The 20,188-nt window shown below is 34.0% G+C and overlaps 2 protein-coding genes across 7 annotated transcripts in view; one reads left to right on the top strand and one right to left on the bottom strand.

Annotated features, from left to right (window-relative positions):
• Window positions 1–10,997, top strand: part of LOC124639869 (multiple C2 and transmembrane domain-containing protein-like) — a 30,391-nt gene extending 19,394 nt beyond the window's left edge. Inside the window, exons 1-13 of one of the 3 annotated variants that reach the window (XM_047177378.1) lie at window positions 1,476–1,679; window positions 2,739–2,925; window positions 3,173–3,318; window positions 3,625–3,771; window positions 4,386–4,566; window positions 4,913–5,094; window positions 5,578–5,794; window positions 6,339–6,484; window positions 7,596–7,741; window positions 7,905–8,073; window positions 8,447–8,556; window positions 10,257–10,354; window positions 10,671–10,997. In XM_047177378.1, coding sequence (XP_047033334.1) covers window positions 1,597–1,679; window positions 2,739–2,925; window positions 3,173–3,318; window positions 3,625–3,771; window positions 4,386–4,566; window positions 4,913–5,094; window positions 5,578–5,794; window positions 6,339–6,484; window positions 7,596–7,741; window positions 7,905–8,073; window positions 8,447–8,556; window positions 10,257–10,354; window positions 10,671–10,754 — 1,896 coding nt within the window. In that variant the 5' untranslated portion in view covers window positions 1,476–1,596 and the 3' untranslated portion in view covers window positions 10,755–10,997. Of the gene's footprint in view, window positions 1–1,475; window positions 1,680–1,766; window positions 1,790–2,726; window positions 2,926–3,172; window positions 3,319–3,624; window positions 3,772–4,385; window positions 4,567–4,912; window positions 5,095–5,577; window positions 5,795–6,338; window positions 6,485–7,595; window positions 7,742–7,904; window positions 8,074–8,446; window positions 8,557–10,256; window positions 10,355–10,670 lie in introns of those variants that run through there. The other 2 variants (XM_047177385.1, XM_047177394.1) reach the window with 2 other exon arrangements.
• The window catches only part of LOC124639891 (multiple C2 and transmembrane domain-containing protein-like), a 46,684-nt gene continuing 37,485 nt past the window's right edge, over window positions 10,990–20,188 (bottom strand). For all 4 annotated transcript variants that reach the window (XM_047177411.1, XM_047177421.1, XM_047177403.1 and 1 more), the window contains exons 6-14: window positions 16,686–16,882; window positions 16,261–16,480; window positions 15,944–16,092; window positions 14,137–14,273; window positions 13,870–13,940; window positions 12,658–12,761; window positions 12,378–12,487; window positions 12,148–12,245; window positions 10,990–11,895 (exon numbers count right to left, since the gene is read on the bottom strand). In XM_047177411.1, the coding sequence (XP_047033367.1) occupies window positions 11,827–11,895; window positions 12,148–12,245; window positions 12,378–12,487; window positions 12,658–12,761; window positions 13,870–13,940; window positions 14,137–14,273; window positions 15,944–16,092; window positions 16,261–16,480; window positions 16,686–16,882 (1,155 nt within the window). In that variant the 3' untranslated portion in view covers window positions 10,990–11,826. The remainder of the gene's footprint in view (window positions 11,896–12,147; window positions 12,246–12,377; window positions 12,488–12,657; window positions 12,762–13,869; window positions 13,941–14,136; window positions 14,274–15,943; window positions 16,093–16,260; window positions 16,481–16,685; window positions 16,883–20,188) is intronic.

The raw sequence follows: 20,188 nt of genomic DNA, 5'->3' as shown, positions 1-20,188 counted from the left end.
CGCGCTTTTTTGAATTTCGCAGATATAAGTATGTCCAGGAAATTGCGTTCACTCAATTGGCGTTCAGAAAATGGCCCATTTTCTACATAAAAACACGCTATAATATATTATTTATATAAAACCAAATGTCGGCAACTTTTGCTTTATAATTAATATCTATAAATCAATCATTAATATTTTTTTCATCCCACCATCTCGGAAAGAGTAGTTTTACCCTTTGATATCTGAGCGCAAAAGTCGTTTTTATCCTCTAGAGCGGCAAAGTGATTTGAATTTAGAACATCGTGTGCAATACTCCATTTGTGACAATCTTGATGACTTTTCAAACAAATACATATTAAATAAATAAAATACTGCTTAAAATAATTATTCAATTAATTAAGTATTTTTTATTATTGTTTTTACACAGATTTTTAACGTCGTTTCATTTTTAAAGTGAGTTTTCAAATATGTTAACTTTAATAGGTACATCTTTTTAATTTGATACTCGTATGTGCGCGCCATTTTGTTTTTTTGCATTTAGTAATTTCCTCGATGAGGTGGGAATTGGGATGAAAAGTTACGTGTTGCACTCGAGTGCAAAGATTTTTCACCTTGTGCTCTTTTGATTCCCTCGCTATCGCTCAGGATTCTAATTATTGAAACACTCGCTACGCTCGTGTTTCAATTTTAGAATCCTTCGCTAGCTCGGTCATCAAAATTGAGCCCGCGGTTAAAAAGCAACTTTGCACTCTTGTATAACAAAAAACTATTGTGACTTGATCACGACTGTGTGACCCCCCCCCCCTGGCACCGAAGCTGGATCCGCCCTTGCCTATCGCCAAAGCTAGTAGTAGCTTTTGTTTTGTTTGTTTTATTGAGTCAGTAGTAGTTTTTGTGGTTTCACCGCATTCCGAGAAAATAACTGATTTCCTACGTTTAATAAATATGCTTCGTATGTGGTACCTACCTAGGTGCCTATGTAGAGTATGACTATGTAGAAGGCAAATTGGTCTAACGGTCTTGCATGCAATATTAGGATTAGGAAGTAATAAAGTTTGGTGTGGACGTAGAAAGGGCGGATTTAGGCTAAAATATTTATTGCTTTCCTTTCGCAATTTTGTGTAATTCACTGATGGGTAAGAAGTTTACCTACTTACCTATGCATTTTGATACTATTCAATCAGGTAGCTTATTCGTTCTTGTTTAGCTATCGCAGGTATAATGAAAAAGGTGCTCTGGGCAAGTAGGTAATAATAGTACAAGTACTTTAAAAAAACACACGGTCACTCTTATTATCATTCTGGACTTTAATATTATTTATGACTGCCGTACAGCTGTTGCAAGAAGTTATCAAAAAATTATAGTATAATGACACAAAGAATGATTGGAATTAAATTTAAGTAGATAAGATTCGATAGCTACACATATTATTTAGTTAGGTAAATACAGTATCTAGTAATTATATTAATATGATTATATTATTTGTTATCGGACTTACAAGGCTAATTCCAATGTGTCAACATCTCATAACTACACAGATGCTTTAAATCGTTGCTCTTATGTTGTGTTGTGTGGTGTTAAAATTGTGTTCCGAGTAAACAACAGCCGATCGTTATGGAATCGAATGACAAAACGTTACAAAAATCGAGACATTCTCTTGATAGTGCATTAGTGACTAGAAATAACGCGGCAAGTTCGTAAGTTACATTTTATTCAAATAAAAAATAAAATAATTCTTCAATAACGAGTGTGGTAAATTAAAGAAATAATAGTAATCAGTTATAAGGTTTTTGTAAAATATGTACGTGTAAGTATGTATTTGTAACTATGAAATAATTAAATATCTAAGGATTTAGGCATTTCCTGAATTTAAGTAAGTTTTGGCATTCTTTGTCTTTGTTGTGTCGATTGATATTTGAAGATATAGGTACTTAGGAGGACTGCCTTAGTAGTTAGACATAGTATTTATGGGAATGAAATAAAATATAGTATGAATCGGAAATCTTTTATATTTCATTAATTCGGTGTAGAAAAATACCTTTTGCATTTCGCAACAGTTATTTCTTTTCACAATTTTGGTTTCATGAATTTATTCCGTGTTTCGCAAGGCACAATAAATGTGATGTCAGAAGACAGAAAGTTTTACAGTCTAGTTTTACCAACGGTTGAGGAGGTCAGATAGGCAGTCGCTCTATGTAAAACACTGATACTCACCTGCATCCGGTTAGGCGGAAAGATGACCCTAACAGCGTTGGGAAAAGGATAAGCCGATGAATTGTGATTTTTTTTCAAAAAAGAAAAATCCAAAGAAAGTTCTCTTATATGAGAAATAAGAGTCCGGTAGGTGCCTAGAAACATATATTTTTTTATTTTCCTTCTTTTTGATATTTGTACTATATGAACATTCTAAGCACCTACCGTAACATGCAATAAAATCCCTCCAAAAATAAGTTTATTTTCTTAATTTAACTCTTTAGATATCACGGTGAAAGTATTGCTGCACTTCATTCATGGTCTGAAAATTACGAGAGAAATTAAGTTGATAGGAAAAAAAAATACGTTTCACAAATAGTAGGCCATTATCACATCGTCATAAAGATTATTGACCAAGAAACGACTTAGTACTATACACTTAGATACCTATCCTGGAGACGGCTAGAGGGTACTTTTTCAAGGAGCGAAGTAGCTAATATCCACCCACAGGTCACCACTTCACCAGTGAATACGGCCAGTATTTCCAAATAATTAACTTATAGATGGCGCCCTCGGTCTTTCGCAAATATCGCCAGCGATTGCCTGAGAAGGATAGAGCCCATGCTGGAGTCTGTGGGCGTGCAGACTACGAACACAACAAGCAATGACACTAACAACAATATCAACAATAATAACAAATGCCTGGAGCAGTCAGATGATGATGCCGTGGAATTGCGGCATCCTAATAAGGTGAGAACTTTGAATCGGATTAAAAAAGGAATGGTATCGCATCAAGGAGACTTATACAATTAAACTGATATCACAACGTTTCACCAAGCTTAAGTTAAGGTCATTTTCCCTGTACAGTTCTCAGTTCTACTATCCATTTTTTGTGTACCAAAATTCAATTTCTTTTATCACCCACAGCTTTTACAAAACTACGCAGTATTCGTCAACCCTTACGAATGAAAAGTTTAAATTCAATTTTATGTTTTAGGTAACTGCCTTGCAGCCAAGGGTTGCATCCTTGAAAAGGGATAAGACCATAAAGCATACTGTGGTGGACGTCGTCATCGTAGAAGCGAAGGGACTCCCGCACAATCCGCAGGATGGCGGTTCACATTCAGTATATTGCAAATTTAGGTAAATATACAATTTGTTGTTTTAGGAGGTACCTAGGATTAAAGAGAATAGAGAGAAACATTCTCTTCGAATGAGCAAAGAATGATGTTTATACAAACTAAAAAGTGAAACATTTTTTGCGTATTCAGTCTAACTTTTATTGAACTTTACGTTTTTCATAACAAGCTTAGTATTAGGGTCTTTTCAAATCTACATAATGGCCTTTAACATATTGTAACAAGCATTTTTATAATGAGTTATATGAAGGGCCATAAGCATTTTTGGACAAGGGTTCTGAAAGAATTTATATGAAGCAATTTGTTACAGCATGGGTTCCCACTCACATAAATCTAAGTCGGTGCAAGCCACGCGACAACCGCAGTGGCGAGAGAGGTTCAAGCTACATCTGAGCAACGATCAACTGTTACACATTTCCTTGTGGAATAAGGGCAAACGGAAGAATTTTATGGGAAGGTAAGATTCAAAATTACTTGTATAATGTACAAATTAACTGCATCTGAATTCTAAAAGTAGAAAACTAGTGATTTCAAATATTGTAATTCTTGTTCTATGGTACTCGGTTTTTGTGACGGCGTGAATGAATAGAAACAGTTTATTCATTTAACTATCATAGAAGCGTTATCCAGTTGACTAAATGAGGAGATTTACCAGCTTAAAACCAATACTTACTAACCTGTACCAATTTATATGATTGTCAAATTTTCACGATACTTAGATACTTTACATACATATCTTCATTCATACATCCTAATAAATATTGCTTATAAAATGATCCACGGGAGATTGCTCGTGTTAATTAATAAAGCTGGCAGACGTGATTTTATTAGTTGTTTGTATAAACGTGCATGTTATCTCTTGCCCTTCCTGGAGGTCAGGGGCGGGAGGTATCGCCATACAACATCATTGAACTTGCTATTTTTATTGTATTTAATTTTTTACCATATCCACTGGTCACACAATTATATGTATTTTTGTACTCCATTTTTTGAATTGTGTATCTAATTAAAGTTATTTGTAATCAATGTTTTGAGGGAATTCAAGGTTACTTAGTTAAATTATTTTAAAAGTTGTGTTATAGACCTGTCGTCCCGGGAAAGAGAGCGTACTCACGACATCTGGCAGGACTTAGATGAAGGCTATGGCTCGGTACATTTGTCCATCACGATGTGTTCCACTCGCATCTCAGCGGAGTCCAACGAACTGGTGCCGAGCATCGAACCTAATTTGGAGGACATACGGTCTAAATATGTACGTAGCTGCTGTATATTTTTATCTAGACTAGATACATAATACATAAGAGATACTATAAAGCATATAGTAATATTGAATACAGGTGGGTTTTCGTAGCACTTTGCTACGAAGCTACACATATTCGCGTTTGTTAGATTTCGTAGAGTTGCTACGTGAACTATGCTACGTTTACACTCTTGGATTACTCATGTTAGGTATATGAAATAAGAAGAAAAAACAAATGAAAAATGACATTAAATAATTACTAGCTCTATTATAATCGTAGTAGCTCTATTATGAGTATATAATCTCCAAATAGTGCTACAAATATATTTTTATAAATGATCTATTGTTATTCTTTCAGGCTTTCTATAACCTGCACCCAGACACGACTATTGTGGGTCAGCTACACGTGAAAGTGATCGGAGCTAAGGGTCTGAGCGGCAAGCCCAATGCCTATTGTACCCTGGAGTTAGATAACGAGAAGGTGCAGACCCCATCAGCGAGTGCCAGCTCTGAACCTACGTGGAACAAGACCTTTGTGTTGTGAGTCTCTTCCATTTGTTTTAGATTTGTTGTACGGTGACAAGGCTGAATCGCGTAGTAAATGCGTCTGCTGGCAAATACGTGATAGTGTTTTTTATATGCTTTGTGGAATTTAAAAACAAATGACTTTTACAAAAACATATTTTGTAACATAATTTGAAAAGATTAAAAAAGATCCTGATTGAGTACTGATATAACTGCTATCTCTGGATTAAGTTCAGCGATAACCAATACCTAATACTTACACTCGATTTTTCACGCGCAATTTCAAATTCAAAACACGTTAGAAAATATTACGCACTAACAAATATGCGTATCTATCATAATATGAAATTATCGTAAATGAACCTTCTTATTAGCCTTACAATTTTTAATCCATGTCTGTATGAAATTGTAGTTAGCCATGCCTATTAATCTCCATTTCAAATGTACCTAGTTCTTATTTACCACGATTTGTATGAATGTTTTTCTTTTATATTTCAGCAACATATATGACGTAGCTTCAACGCTAGAAATCAAAGTGTATGACCGATCCATAAACTCCTTGCTATACGATTTTCTGGGCAGAGTGATAATACCTTTGCTCAGGATAAACAATGGCGAAGCGTGTTGGTATGCGCTTAAAGACAGCTGTAAGAGAAAGAGTGCCCGAGGGAACTGCCCTAGGGTGCGGTTAGAAATGAACGTGTTTTGGAACCCTGTAAGTATCCTTAATCATGATGACCAAACAGGGTCGTCTTTTTGAATGAATTCAGTTGAACTATCCGTGCTTTGTGTAACATTCTTACTTAGTGACGTTTATGAAGCGCCCCAGCGCCCGACAGGTGGTTTGGTCACAGAAGATTCTCAGAAGCACTTGAATAGATTATCTGAAATTCCTTTTAAATGGGTGCTTAAGAATTGATGTCTTAACAACATAACATAAACAAAAACTTTCCACATATCTAGGCATTTTCCAATACTTATTCAAGGAGCCAAGGATGTTGAACCTTCTTTATCTATCGATCAGAGCGGCTAAATAAAGAACAGATGTTGAAATTTCACAATACACAAGGTTTTACCTGATAATGATTTAAGTAGATACTTAGATAGGCTAATCCGTAGGCATAATGTCACCTTGCGACACTGTGTGGTAAGATAAACAAAAGACGTTCGTTGTTATGTGATCGAATTTAAATCTCTAATCACAATACAACGAATGGATCGGATATTAAAATCCGAAGTTAAATAATGATATCTTTTAGGTGGTGGCTTCTCTAAAACTATTTCGACCGAAGCAAGTCAAGTACATTACGAAGCAACCAAAGTTCGACATACCACTGGTTTATAAGAACTGCAAGTTCATCAAGGAGACCTTCGATGTCCTCTACATTATCAACGAATGTATCAAGTAAATATCAATCATTCCAATACTTGTAATCATCAATTATTTTGGATCTGCCGCATTCCCTCCATGTCTAATTCACTTCAGTACACTCGATCCATCATCACTGCTACTCATAGTTTCGTAACAGAAAATAGGATGTATATGTGTTGAATAGAATAGGCATACGTAAAGATGTAGCTTTTCTTTTTGCTACCATCGTGGCTTTATTTACACAGAAATGGTTGTGTGTGATATGAAATAAGGACAGAGTTGACTTTAATAACAACATCACAGTTGAGTCTACCACGAGAAAAATGCAAAAATGCGTCTTTGATATAAAGAACACAATAACTCAACCTGAGTTCAACCGATAAGCAGAAATAACCGTAACACACAATCTCTTTGTGTCACACAAAATTGAGTGCTCACGTACCGTGTCCGTATTACGTGCCTTAATTATATTATCTTTGCGTTGATTAGTTCGATAACTATATATCTCCAAAACATAGGTAGGTATATACACGGGCTTATCGCAAAGAGATTAAAATAATGTACATATGTAGTTGACAGGCGACTATATCCATGTGCACTGATAACCGCCGACCTTTAGCTAGCTTACCTCATTATGAGTGTGCATGCTTGTAGGTATGCATCATGGAAGTCCCAAGCAGATCCGTGTTGCAGTTTTAAGTAGGTACCTACATGTCTTAATGAACACGAGGAAAAAATTAAGTATGCCCACGTGCAATTAGCTGCTTAAAATGATCTATGTACAGTAAATAAATAAATTTAAAAAATGTACTTACCTTATAATTTCCTTCCTTATTTATCCTTCTCCATGTGAGAGGAGGCCTGTGCCCAGCAGTGGGACGATAAGAAGGCTACAGCCTTCTACAACAACAACCTTATAATTTGCGCACTTTTAATCAGTGATGTCGCTTCAGACTTCTAAGTATACTGGAGTCCACTTCAGGTTTCTGATGAAAGGAAATCGAAAGAGTTTTCATTGTATTCGAAGTCCATTTATATTTTCTTCGTTTTGGTTGTGAGCATCTGCGTACACTGCCATGCCTAAATAATAGACTGGGTGGGCTAGGGGTGAATGATTTTTTATTTATTCAGCATATGTTTTCAGGAGTTTTCTAGAGTGGGATGACCGAGAGTTATCGACGACAATTCTTTGCGGCTGGCTCATATTTTGGTACTATTTTGACCCATGGATGACCCCATTATTAATTGCAGCGCTGTTCCCAGTCATGTGGTTCATTGATCACAAGCAAAGTAAGTTGTTTATAATTTAATAAATATCACTTTTGAAATTGAATATTACAAAACAACACTCTTTGTAATGATTTTATGATAAGTGAAAACCACGTGTAGCCATTTATAAGAGACATGAGTAAATTTTGTTTTGTACTTTTTATATTTTTGACTCATTTTCTAGATCAAGACATGAAGATCCTAAACATGGATGATTCTAAAGACTGGGACTCGGCTGAGGAAACACATAATGGCGACACCATCTCAGAAAAAATTAAAGGTTTACCAGAAATGACATTAACGATCACCAATGGCATAGAGTACATGGTTTCAGTTGCTGAAAGAATAAATAAGTAAGTAACTCTTCATATACTATTCTAAAACAGTTCTCTCATGAACCATAAGTTACCTAAGTGAAGTATTGCGTTTTACATGGAAAATTAACTTAGGGTATAAGAATGTAGCCTTTTGTAGTCTTGTGCATAATAATATGCTAAATTCTAAAGCTGATTAAATTAATTGTACTACGCTGTCTAAGGATGACACAAAACCTCGTGTACTTCAGAGTTTTTATTACTTACGCACATGTGTTAATATATTTATAAGAACAATAAAACGATTACATACATTAATAGATAGAGATAATTTAGATATAGGTATTAACATTTTTCATAGCTTTTTTTTACGTTAATTTTGTACTGAATTCCAATTTTTTTAATTTTTCAGTTTAGCCACATTCAAGGTGCCGTTTTTGACATTCTTGTCCATGTTCCTGCTAGCCATTAGTTCAGCTCTTCTGTACTTTGTTCCATATAAATATCTCATGATGGGATTTGGTAAGTTATTCATAACGTATACTTCTACTAACTTCACACATAAGCACTGCATGTTATTTAGTTGAGACGGTTTTCTTTTCAGTATCAAATATTTTTGTAAGCTTTTAATGTGCTTATATTGAGCCATTATTAATTATGGTTCATTTACAATTTTCTTCAATATCGCATAAAAGTGCGCGTGTAAGAGATCACTTATAGCGATAAGACCACCCATAGTTTCACCAAACTTCTAAATCAGTGGTTCTTAACCTTTTTGACATGAGGGACCACTTTAACTAAATTTTGTCTTGCCGGGGACCACCTAATCGGTTTACCTAAATAAGCACTCATTTCTTTATTATTTATCAAAAAAAAAATCTGAATTTTTGGGTCAGTTCTACTCAAAGCCAAACGTATGTCGGCAGTTGTGTAGGTAAGCAAATGCAAATAAGGAAAGAGCTGCCCATGTAGTTTCCAAATGCGCGAGCGAAGCGAGCGCGAAATTTTTATCGGACTTAAACCAAATATTTTTGTTTGTTGACAAATGCAAAAATAAGGGCATATATGTAGTTTCTGAATACACGAGCGAAGCGAGCGCGAAATTTTTATCGGACTTAAAACAAAAATTACGTAAAATTTTGTCCAAACGTACTTAACGTTTCGTTTGTTGACAAATGCAAAAATAAGGGCAATAATATAGTTTCTAAATACGCGAGCGAAGCAAGCGCGAAATTTTATCGGAGTTAAACCAAATATTACGTACAATTTAGCCCAAACGTACTTAACTTTTTGTTTGTTGACAAATGCCATAATAAGGGCATATAGTTTCTAAATACGCGAGCGAAGCGAGCGCGAAATTTTATCGGACTTCAACCAAATATTACCTACGTAAAATTTAGCCCAAACGTATTTATCTTTTTGTTTGTTGACAAATATAAAAATAAGGGCATATAGTTTCTGAATACCAATAAATAAATAATTAATGATATATACAAGCTGTTGATTTGCATCCGTGCCATAGTCAAGGACGTAATTATGCTACTGATTCTCGACCCAAATCAACAAAAAAATTGGTACGTAATATTTTTTTTTTTTTCGGAATTCCGTCAATGTCATCTAGCCGTATTTGAACTTGACGCGTGTGTTACTGGCCTTAAAACCGTGCTGCGCCCTCACACAAAGCATACGCAACGATTATTCATAATTTTTATTCATAAAATTGGATTACTTCTGAAATACTACGACATTACAATGACAAAAAAAGCAGTACATATTAGCTATTTCCCGTCCACTGTAATTCCAATCGATTATTTACGTATTTTATGACCTCCTCCTGAAGTATGGCACAAATGCAAATCAACACCTTGTATATAAAAATAAATAATTTTAATTATTTTTTAAGACTCAAAACCAAAAATACGTAAAATGTAGCCCAAACATACATTTTCATGAATAGGGGGACTAGGTACGACACACCCGATATACCTCCGTCCATGCGAAAACCCCCGCTCGCAATTATAAGTCGATAAAAATTAAGTTAGATAACGTATAGCAACGTCGCGAAGCTAAGCTTCGCGGACCACTTGGAATGCCTCCGGGGACCACCAGTGGTCCGCGGACCACCGGTTAAGAACCACTGTTCTAAATATTTCATTTTTCTTTTTGTTATTTAAATGTAGGTACCATTTAATAAAGGATATATCAAGTAAATTATGTTTCAGGTTTATATAAATACGGGAGAAAACGTCTGGAACCAGACCGCGTGCCTAACAACGACTTATTGGACTTCATTTCAAGGATACCTGACAACAAAATATTGGTAAAACAAATCTCCATACTATATTTTTGCTCCTGAAAATGTTCCGGGCTAAAGCAAAATACCATAAAGCCTGTGATTTAAGAGAGAGCTTACCGCGGCTTTTAGGGTTGCCAGTATATCTTGATACTGGGTAGCAGGAATTTAGTTATTTTATTTTGGAAACTTTCAAACAAATAAATGAAAGTAAAATAAAGTCAAAATTACGAATCAGTGTTTTTTTGCAGTCAGTGCTTAATTTTCTTTTAAAAGTCTTTATGTGTTATTCCAGTTTTTTTTAAGATGTTCTATTTTTAATTTTCTTTTTTTTTGTTTACAGAGGGACTGGAGACAATTAAGCGTGCCAGAACCACAAATTCCAAAGAACAATAATATAAGTACAAACAATAATATAAGAAACTAAATTGTAAATGAAAAATTATCTACCCACGTCTAGATTGTAGTTAATTTATTAGTTCGATATTATTCGAGTAGATATCCTAGTAAAGGGTAATACGTTGTAAGGAAAGTTTTCCTAGTTAACCATGGTGATATGGTGATATTACACATATAATAATGTAGTTCTTAAACTTGTATTGTGTTCATAATAGTGATAGCCGATAGCGATAATTCTATTGTTAAAAATAAAACTGCTTTTGTATAAGAATATAATAATTATTATTTATCGTTCCATTCTTAATCCTAATCATCACAATTTCATTATAATCCTAATTACTTAATTTATTGCTGTGTTTGTACAATGAGTAACTATTACTATATATCTATTATTATGCAAAACATGGCTAAAATAATCATGTTATTTGCTCTTGTCTGTCAATGAGTTGATAGGAAGATGATAACATGACGTGATACAAAATGTATGACAAATCCGCAAACCATTTATAAAAAAGAACTATATTTCTACAATGAAATAACTTTAAAATGCATGCGGACATAATATCTAAACGCTAATTTATTTAACGAATGGCAAATTAAATTAAATATCACCTATATGATTAAATATGTACTTATTTATAAATAGGATTTGAGCTTTATCGTCTAATGACGTCTTTAGATAATTTGCACAGGGTTGTGCAAGGAGGCGGGCACAGCCTACGTCACTTGTGACGTCACAGCCGGGGATAGAGTGCATTCCGAGTTTTGTAAGTTAACCCTCTCGATACGTAACTATATCTCAACTAAAATTGACTGTCGTATGTTACATCACATGATTTCATTTTGCCGGATAATAATGTTTACTATTTCTTGAGAGTCCGCGTTTATAACGCGACCAAAATCCGATGACAGCTTTTTAATAGTCAATAAATAGTTCTAAAATTAATGCTTTTTAAATAAGTTGTATGATAATTTAAGCATCGAGAACGTTAACCTGTAAAACTCGCACAAGGCACTGAGCACTTCGGTGCTAAAGATGCACATGTTAGAGCACTACGCTATGTAGCGCATTGTGTGTAGCGCCTAATATCTTCCGAAGTTTATCGCTTCTTCAGAGAATACGATCTGTTGAAGTTCGTTTCAGGCACTCTTAGTTCACGCCATTGTTTCTGAAAAATAATATAAAAACTGGTTAAGATTAAAAAAAAAATATTTGAAAGGAAAATTAAAAATAAATAAAATAAAAATTATCTTTTCTTAAAAAAAATACATAATAAAAATAAAAATGGGAGAATCAAGTAATTTATTCATGTCTCTAAATAAGAATGATCAGCAGGATTTCTTTGAATCGACTGGCAATATAAGCATAATTATATAGGTAAGTTATACTTAGTATATTTTTATGATTCTTTAATACTAACCAGCATTTTGTCGTCTGGTATCCTTGAAATGAAGTCCAAAATATCGTTGTTAGGAATCCTGTCAGGATTCAGTACTTTGCGCATAAACTTGTAAATACCTGAAACGTAAACAGATGATATTTTAAAATTCCATATTATCTCATCAACATCTTTTAATTAATCAACTTTTCGTATTAAACCTGTCTTTATTTCTTGTAAATTAAATGAAAAAATGTTCTTGAAGTACATACCTAAAGCCATAAATATATAATTAACAGGAATAATGTAGAATGCAATCGCAGCTGCAAACAAAACAGTCATCACGAGGTAGCTTAGATATGGCACCGCAAACTTGAACAAACTGAAAAATAAAACATATTTTATTAATTTTAAACAAACTTAAACTAATTTCTATTGAAATCCAGGTTGGAAATAGAGCGTGAGTATTAAGGCAGACTCAATTCTGGCTATAAGATACTCATAGGTAAGTATACACAATAGGCATCTTCTTAGGAAATAGATCCAACTTACTTCTTAACCCTCTGCAGTAAAGAGACAACGTAGTCTATCCCATCCTTTATCGTAAACGTGAGATCTTGTAGCTCGTATAGACGAGTTTTTATTGTTTTGTCATCCTGCAACAAATAATCAAAATAATTAAAATGTATGTCGCGTGGGTATCTACCCGATCATAGCAGAGTAAAGTAATGCTTGGTGCGGTCGGTCCTTAGATGGGTAACCATCTTGACAATTTAAAATTAATACTTATTTGGTATGCAAGAATAAATATAATTTCTAAGAGTTTCTGCTTATTAAAAATGGCGTTGTTTTGTCTACGTCTGCACACAGTCTATTATTAATTATCATTTTTGGTTCATGGGTCACAATAGTTTGTTATTTAGCTACAATTTTCCTGGTAGTGGAAATTAATGAAGTATAGTTACAGAGCATAAAGATGGTAATAAAATGTAATTGACTGAATACAAAGAGCAAACATACATTACAATATGTTTGTGTCTTTAGATATACTCATCACTACATTATCGAGTGTATGTACCCGGAACTAAGGTCATATGGGTTTACTAATAAATAGCTAAGCTAAGCGTGTTTTATCTGATTAATGATGTTTTTTTTTTCATTAGAATAGTTTATTATGTACCGTAAAAGACGGTTGACGAGCTTCCTAATCATGGTAGCACATAGATATTAACATTTTAGATTTTTCCGTCGTGGCACATCAAAAAATTGTTATAAACAAATAGGAAAATGTAGTTTTATAATCGTGGTGAATCTTAAGAGCAGGTCTCGTAGTTCCAGGGATTACGTACAAGACAAACAAATCCACTACTTCTTTATAATGGAATATTATAAGTTATGTATGACTATGTGCATCAATTCTAAGTAAGAAGGTTCATTGTTATACGACGGTGAGACGGTGACGCTAGCAGTAGACCTATTTCCTTGTTTATTTTAACCTGATGATGATTTGCTTCATGGAAGTATTCAAATAAGTACATTGTATGTTATGTCTTAGAACATAAAACTGACACATTAGAAACTACTCAGAAGTTAATCAATTTATGTCTTATTCAATTAGTTACTCGTTGATTTATTAGTCAATTTATCCAATTCATAAATGAATTTACTTCAAGAAATGACTGTTTAACGTCATTTTGTAAGGAAGTAAGTACCATTATAGAATTAGCTATAATGAGTAAGTATGTGTTGTGAATAGGAATTTACCTTGGTAGTGTCCAGATCTTCGTCAGACGAATCTTCATCGAAATGGGAAATAGGCATCAGGTTAGCAGAGTCTGGAAATGGTAAGATAAAAATAAGTTTATTATATGACTTTTGCTATTTACTTACAAAATACTGACAACTTTTCAGGTAATTCCGCTACACCTAAATTACGAGGATATTCCACAACTAACACCATTATACCTTAATATAAGTTTGGTTACTGAATATTGGGTAAATTTATCAAGATATGTACTTATGTTTACTTACTGCGTGTAGCCCAAAAATAAAGGAAGGGAATAAGGACTAGAAGAGGCGTCATCCACATTCGGAAGAAGTACCAAAACAACAGCCAAGCCGAGAGCGCCAGCGCTGACTTCTCACGATTCTCCCACTCAAACAAATATCTGAAAAGAGTTATTTTGTCAGTGAATTTACTTAGTCGTGTGTGTAGATATAGGTAGATGAATGGATGGTACTGTAGTTATGTAATGTAGATTATCTATTGTAGACATATTTTACACATTAAACGAACAAACTGATTTAGGTAATCCTAAAATCTGGGCCATAGAATATATAAATATATTTTTTTTATGTATCTTATGCCAAATTTTCAGCAGCTCATCATCCGTATCCCATATACCACGCCTTCTCCCAACTATGTTTGGGTCGTCTTCCAGTCTAACCGGATGTAGCTGAGTACCAGTGTTTTTCAAGGAGCGATTACCTATCCGACCTCCTCAACCAATTTAACCAGGTTAAGTTTTCAATAGCTGTCTGTAAGTATTTTTTCAGAGACTATTCGATCGGAATACCTATTTACCCATATACATAAAACGTACCTATAAAAACCGGTGACTAATAAAGTAAAAATGTGGCACGTCTGCATTTGATTGTGCTAGTAACACTTGCGGAACAGGACAAAGGGTTGAGGTTTATTGCGCAAAATAATTATTTATTTACATCACGCAGTATTTAAATGGGACATTAGTGTGTTGTGGTTCTTTTAATTAATAGAATGATCCTTTACAGGTAATTGCTAGATGTTAAGCTCTAAGGATGGTGAGCTAAGGCTCTTTCATTGGGTATGCAAAATCGTTGGGAAAAATTATAAGCCGTGTAACAGGTCGTGGAAAATTTATATTTAATTTTATTAGGCTTGCATTAATCTGAAATTATGTAAAATCGTATAAATATTTTAAAACCACTTTTTACATTCTTATACATATTCATTTTTCTGATATTTGTTCAAAACTACATACTTACACACTAAATGATGTCATTGTTAATCATAATAAAACATGTGAGTTAATTAATGTCAAAATATTACGTAAGTTTTTACTAGTTTTTCTAGAATTATTATAATCGGGACGAGTTATTTCAAAGAAGGAATCAAATGGACGAGTTATTTCAAAAAAGGAAAAAAATATTTATAGTCCGGGCGACTATAAATATTTTTTAAGCAATTGATCGTGTTTTGGCCAGTTGTTATATTACATTATAACAGGTGTCAAAACAACATCCGGATTAATTCAAAGGAAATGCAAATACATTATGTTATTTAAATATATCGAAGTAAATGCACCGTACAGTACAGCGGCTGGAATCGGTCAACGAACGACACATGAATCTGTGTTAAATTAACATAGTAATCATTACACAGTCAGTAATCAGACAAGAGTAAACAATAGTCGGACTTCGTCATTAATTATTGTGAAATAATTAGAATTTGAGGCTTAAAACTTTGATGAAATAAGGACGGACAGTTATGATGGCTTTGTTTCACAAACCACCGGGATTCTAATTGTTTTCAGCTGAATGGTACGATTACAATAGCAAGCTAAGTCGTGTACTTTATAAATATAGATATGCTGGGAAAATCACCACAATAACTACCCTTGACCTAGAAACTCCATTTTCTTATCGTAATGTATGTCGAATAGAAAATTGTACCCACTATAGATATCGAGATAATTTATTTGAATTGACTTTGACCTGTGTCCATTATAAACTTAGGTCTATCATTACGACATCGCTAACTTTAATTAAATGAATGGTATTATACTTTGTTACTCACTTCAAATGCTCGTTTCCATAGTAAACGGCATAGAATATATCCTTGATGAACTTCAAGTTGCTGTATATCAGGGGAATGTTGAAAGTCTTCGGCGTTGGTTCCGTGTATTTGTTTGTTTTTGGACTTAATAACCTGAATGAGGCTTTTATCTGTAAAGAGAATTATTCATTAGCAAATGAAAATGGAATGGAATATCTAAAAATAAACCAAAACAATATAGATCATTATGATGATTTATGTATCGAATGCTTATTGAAAAACAAGGTTTCAGCGTTATTTTGGGCTAATATAAAAACAACAATATAAACATAAATTACCGGGTTCCACGCGATGGACATTTGTAATTGAATTTTCGGGGAGTTTCCCTTTGTAGCAGATTTCTTCGATCGATTGTTGAGGTCGAACCAGGCTTTCTCATCATTCACTATTGTTAGCAGCGGTATCGATACCTTCCCGAGAGTCTCGTCTTTCATTGTGTTGATTATCGATTCATCCTTTACTGTTATTGTTAGCATAGAAGTTACGTCGTTGATAGGGCTGTAAAGAAAATTCAAATGTAATGTGTAATAGAGAAACAATTTTTCCACTTGGATTTCACATAACGTCATCTTCATATGTTGATATTGGACTGTGTTATAGAAACGTTAGTAACTGGCATAAAGCTGTGGGTATAAGGATCTATCTACATTATATGACAACGATCATGGGACAACTCAATCACCTTCGTAATGGCTCAACTTACAAAGTATAACTCTTGTTCCACATAGGGTCGGAAGTCCCAGGCACGGTATGCGTCTGTATCCTGGAGTTGTCCAGCTCCAGCACGCAGTAGGAGTCAGCTTTCCCGCTGATGCTGAGCGCGCTCAACCCTTCGGCGCCATACACCGTGACGGTTAGCTCGCCGACCTCACCCCAGTTGTTGTCGAGCCGGTACCATGACTGCAAAGAAGATATCTTTTATAAATTCTATTCAAATTATAAAAGAACTTCTCATCGTCTGCCTAGCCTTCTCCCAACTATGTTGGGACCGGCTTCCAATCTAACCGCATGCAGCTAAGTAAAAGTGTTTTACAAGGAGCGACTGCCGATTTGTCCTGTGCCTGACCAGGTTGGTTCTTAAACCACTGGGCCATCACGACAAAATTTCTTATATTATTTTTGTTATTGAGTTATAATTTATGAGTTAAGCTCAGTTAAACAAAGGATTTTACATTTAATGGTTCTTTATGTTTTCAATGCGTGAAGATTTTGTTACGATATCGTATGATATATGGAAGGATGTTTGATATTTTTTATATGTAAATAATACTGAATGTGTTTGATGAAACTTATTAAAACACACTATACAATACAATACAAATGCTTTGTATTATCCAAAGCTCCAGAAGAGGGTGAAAATGTGGAAAACAGCTGTTGACTATTTTAATTATTGTAATTAACTGATTTATCAAAGAAAACGAAACATTCTGTTCCGAGAAATCATGTTTATTATAAGCACAGAGATTGGAATATTTTTATAAATAAACCGTTATCAATAATCAAGAAGTATTAATATCAGCAAAAGCTTTGCTGTAAGAACAAAAAGTTAATTTCATGCATATTTCATGTTAATTGGTCGCCATGATATATTTGTAATTACTTAGCGACTGGATAGTTTTTTCTATGAATATGTTAATTTATTATAACTACCTACGTAGTCATTTTTTGCGACTATAGCTTTAGCTTATCCCATCACGGACAGTTTTTGTCGAATGACGCAAGCATTATAGATCGATGGGTCAATTTTATTGTTAATAAATAAATCTATTTTTTTACCAGCTGTAGAGGCAACATTCTATTTTTGGTAGAACAAATATGCAAGTCATCAAAAAGTTTTTACGTAGATATTTTTTGTTTAGATACATTTAGGGTTTAAAATAATAAACCTTAGACTTTACCTAATACCTAGGTAAAGGTGTCATTCAAGCACCTAAATTAAATAATACCTGAATTTTCCCTAATGGGTTTTAGCGGATATTTCATGCGATGATGACATTGCTTAGGTAGTGACGCAAAATAGGGTAAACATGCATACCAATTGAGTTGAGTTTTTCAGTACGCAGTCTACAACACCCAAAATCTACTAGGAAAACCACTTTCGGACAATGAACATAGTTCATGTAGGCATGTCACTTACTAAAGAAGACAGAAAAACCGTAAAATCGTAATTTAACCTTTTTAAAATCTAAGTGTCAAATTATTCTGAATGTCACTGAAATAAATTACTCTCAACAATGTAGCTTAATTTTTGTAATTGCATTTGATAATACTGAACGTATCTGTTGCAAGTTTGTATTAAAATTGGAGTTGTTAATGATCCTGGGGTGACATGACGTTTCATGGCCTTATATGAAGGGTATTTCTATTGTAGTTAGTTCAAAAACCATGGTCGCCGCGACTTCCACGTGTGTAACTAAGTAATTACGAATCACTTAGTTTACAATGTATTTGTTTTTGAGTCTTCCTTCCTGTTCGTATTTGCATTAGGACACATTAGGATTACCGGTCGCTACACGTATGATGTCATGTAGGTAGTTTTTCTTTTGTTTTTTTTTATTCTTCCTTTTACTATTTTCAGAAAAAGGAGGTTTTTATTAATTAGTGCCAGTTGGATATTTTAATTTGGCTAGAAAGAATGTCAAGTGATAAATAATCTAGCATTTATCTGCGCATCTCAGCCCGTTCGACGGCTCTGACTGCGTCATCAGCTATTAGAAGTCCGGAATATTCCGGCCGCGAAAAAACCAGCCTTCCAACGATAATGCGAATCCGACGAACATAGAGTTGGAGGTAAAGCGTGCGTTCTCTGAGTCACACGGAAAAGCCAGAGGATAATAAAGATAGGTTCATATCGGAAAAGAAAGTCGATAAAATATCCTAAAACGAGGAACCAATTCTGTTATCAATATTCTGTGAAATCTGTTTAAATACGTATGTAATTAAATATACAGTGTATCGGTATATTACTTGATCTAGGAACTATACCAAAACTATGTAACCAATTGTTTTTAGACTATTGTTGTATGTACAAAAATTAATAGGTAAGTTGTACGTAGGTACAAAAAAAATTGAACAGTTATTAATGCGAGCAGTGCGTGTTATACATTGTACAAGTAAAAGAACAAAAGTTGTACTAAAAATATTGTAGCTCAGTATTAAATGCACCGGTCTTAAACCCAAGTGATATTATCATCTACTTGGCCTGTATGAACTGAATTTTATGCACCGCAAGCAAGGCTAACTTGGTTGTAAACCGCAAAGCAACTTGAACTTAAAAGTGTCCGCATAGTTGCAACACATTTCTTTTTAATTATCGTAATTAAATTATACTTTACATCTGTTGCATGCCAGGTAGTATTTATAGACGGTTCAGGCTTTTAATAACTTGGTAATTAATTAGTTCTTCGGCATTGATTTATTGTCTCAGTAATTATACATAAGCGTCATAATCATACGCCCTCACTAGATGCTGGACGAATCGTTCTAAAGGATCTATGTATGAAAATAAATGTATCTACTGTTTACAGAAATATATAACAAAATAAAACGCACAACTTGAAAACAAAGAATGGCTTGCAACGTGACAAAAAGTAATTTAATTCATATTCATAACTTTTGTTAATTACAAAATTAATTTAAAAATGGAAAATTTCAGTCACAATGCACAATATTCAGATGGAACTAAAGCTATGTATTTTGTTAAATCTAAGGAATATCTAATTAAGATTCTAATTCCTAGGTAAGACTCTAGTCTAAGAATTTGCTTTTTCCCTCCATTTTTAGGGTTCCGTACCTCAAAAGGAAAAAACGGAACCCTTATAGGATCACTTTGTTGTCCGTCTGTCTGTCTGTCTGTCTGTCTGTCTGTCTGTCTGTCAAGACCCTTTATCTCAAGAACGCGTGGACGTATCAAGATGAAATTCACATGAAATGCTCAGGTCTGTTGTCCCTTTAAGCTGTGAAAATATCAAGCTTCTAAGCCAAGCCAATCAAAAGATACAACCGATTATGTCGATATTTTCAACAAATTCTCGACACTCGCAAAGGAATCAAAACCTACAGGGTACTTCCCGTAAACTCAGAGTCTTGAAATTTGGCATGAAGTATTGTCATATAATGCAAATATAGGAAAAATTACGAAAATCTCATTTTTTTAGTTATATAATATAAAAAAATATATTTTAATAAAATGAAACTTACTACCTT

The sequence above is a fragment of the Helicoverpa zea genome, chromosome 2, assembly GCF_022581195.2.
Source record: "Helicoverpa zea isolate HzStark_Cry1AcR chromosome 2, ilHelZeax1.1, whole genome shotgun sequence".
Taxonomy (NCBI): domain Eukaryota; kingdom Metazoa; phylum Arthropoda; class Insecta; order Lepidoptera; family Noctuidae; genus Helicoverpa; species Helicoverpa zea.
The sequence above is the reverse complement of the archived record's forward strand: the minus strand, read 5'-3'. Positions and strand labels throughout refer to the sequence as shown.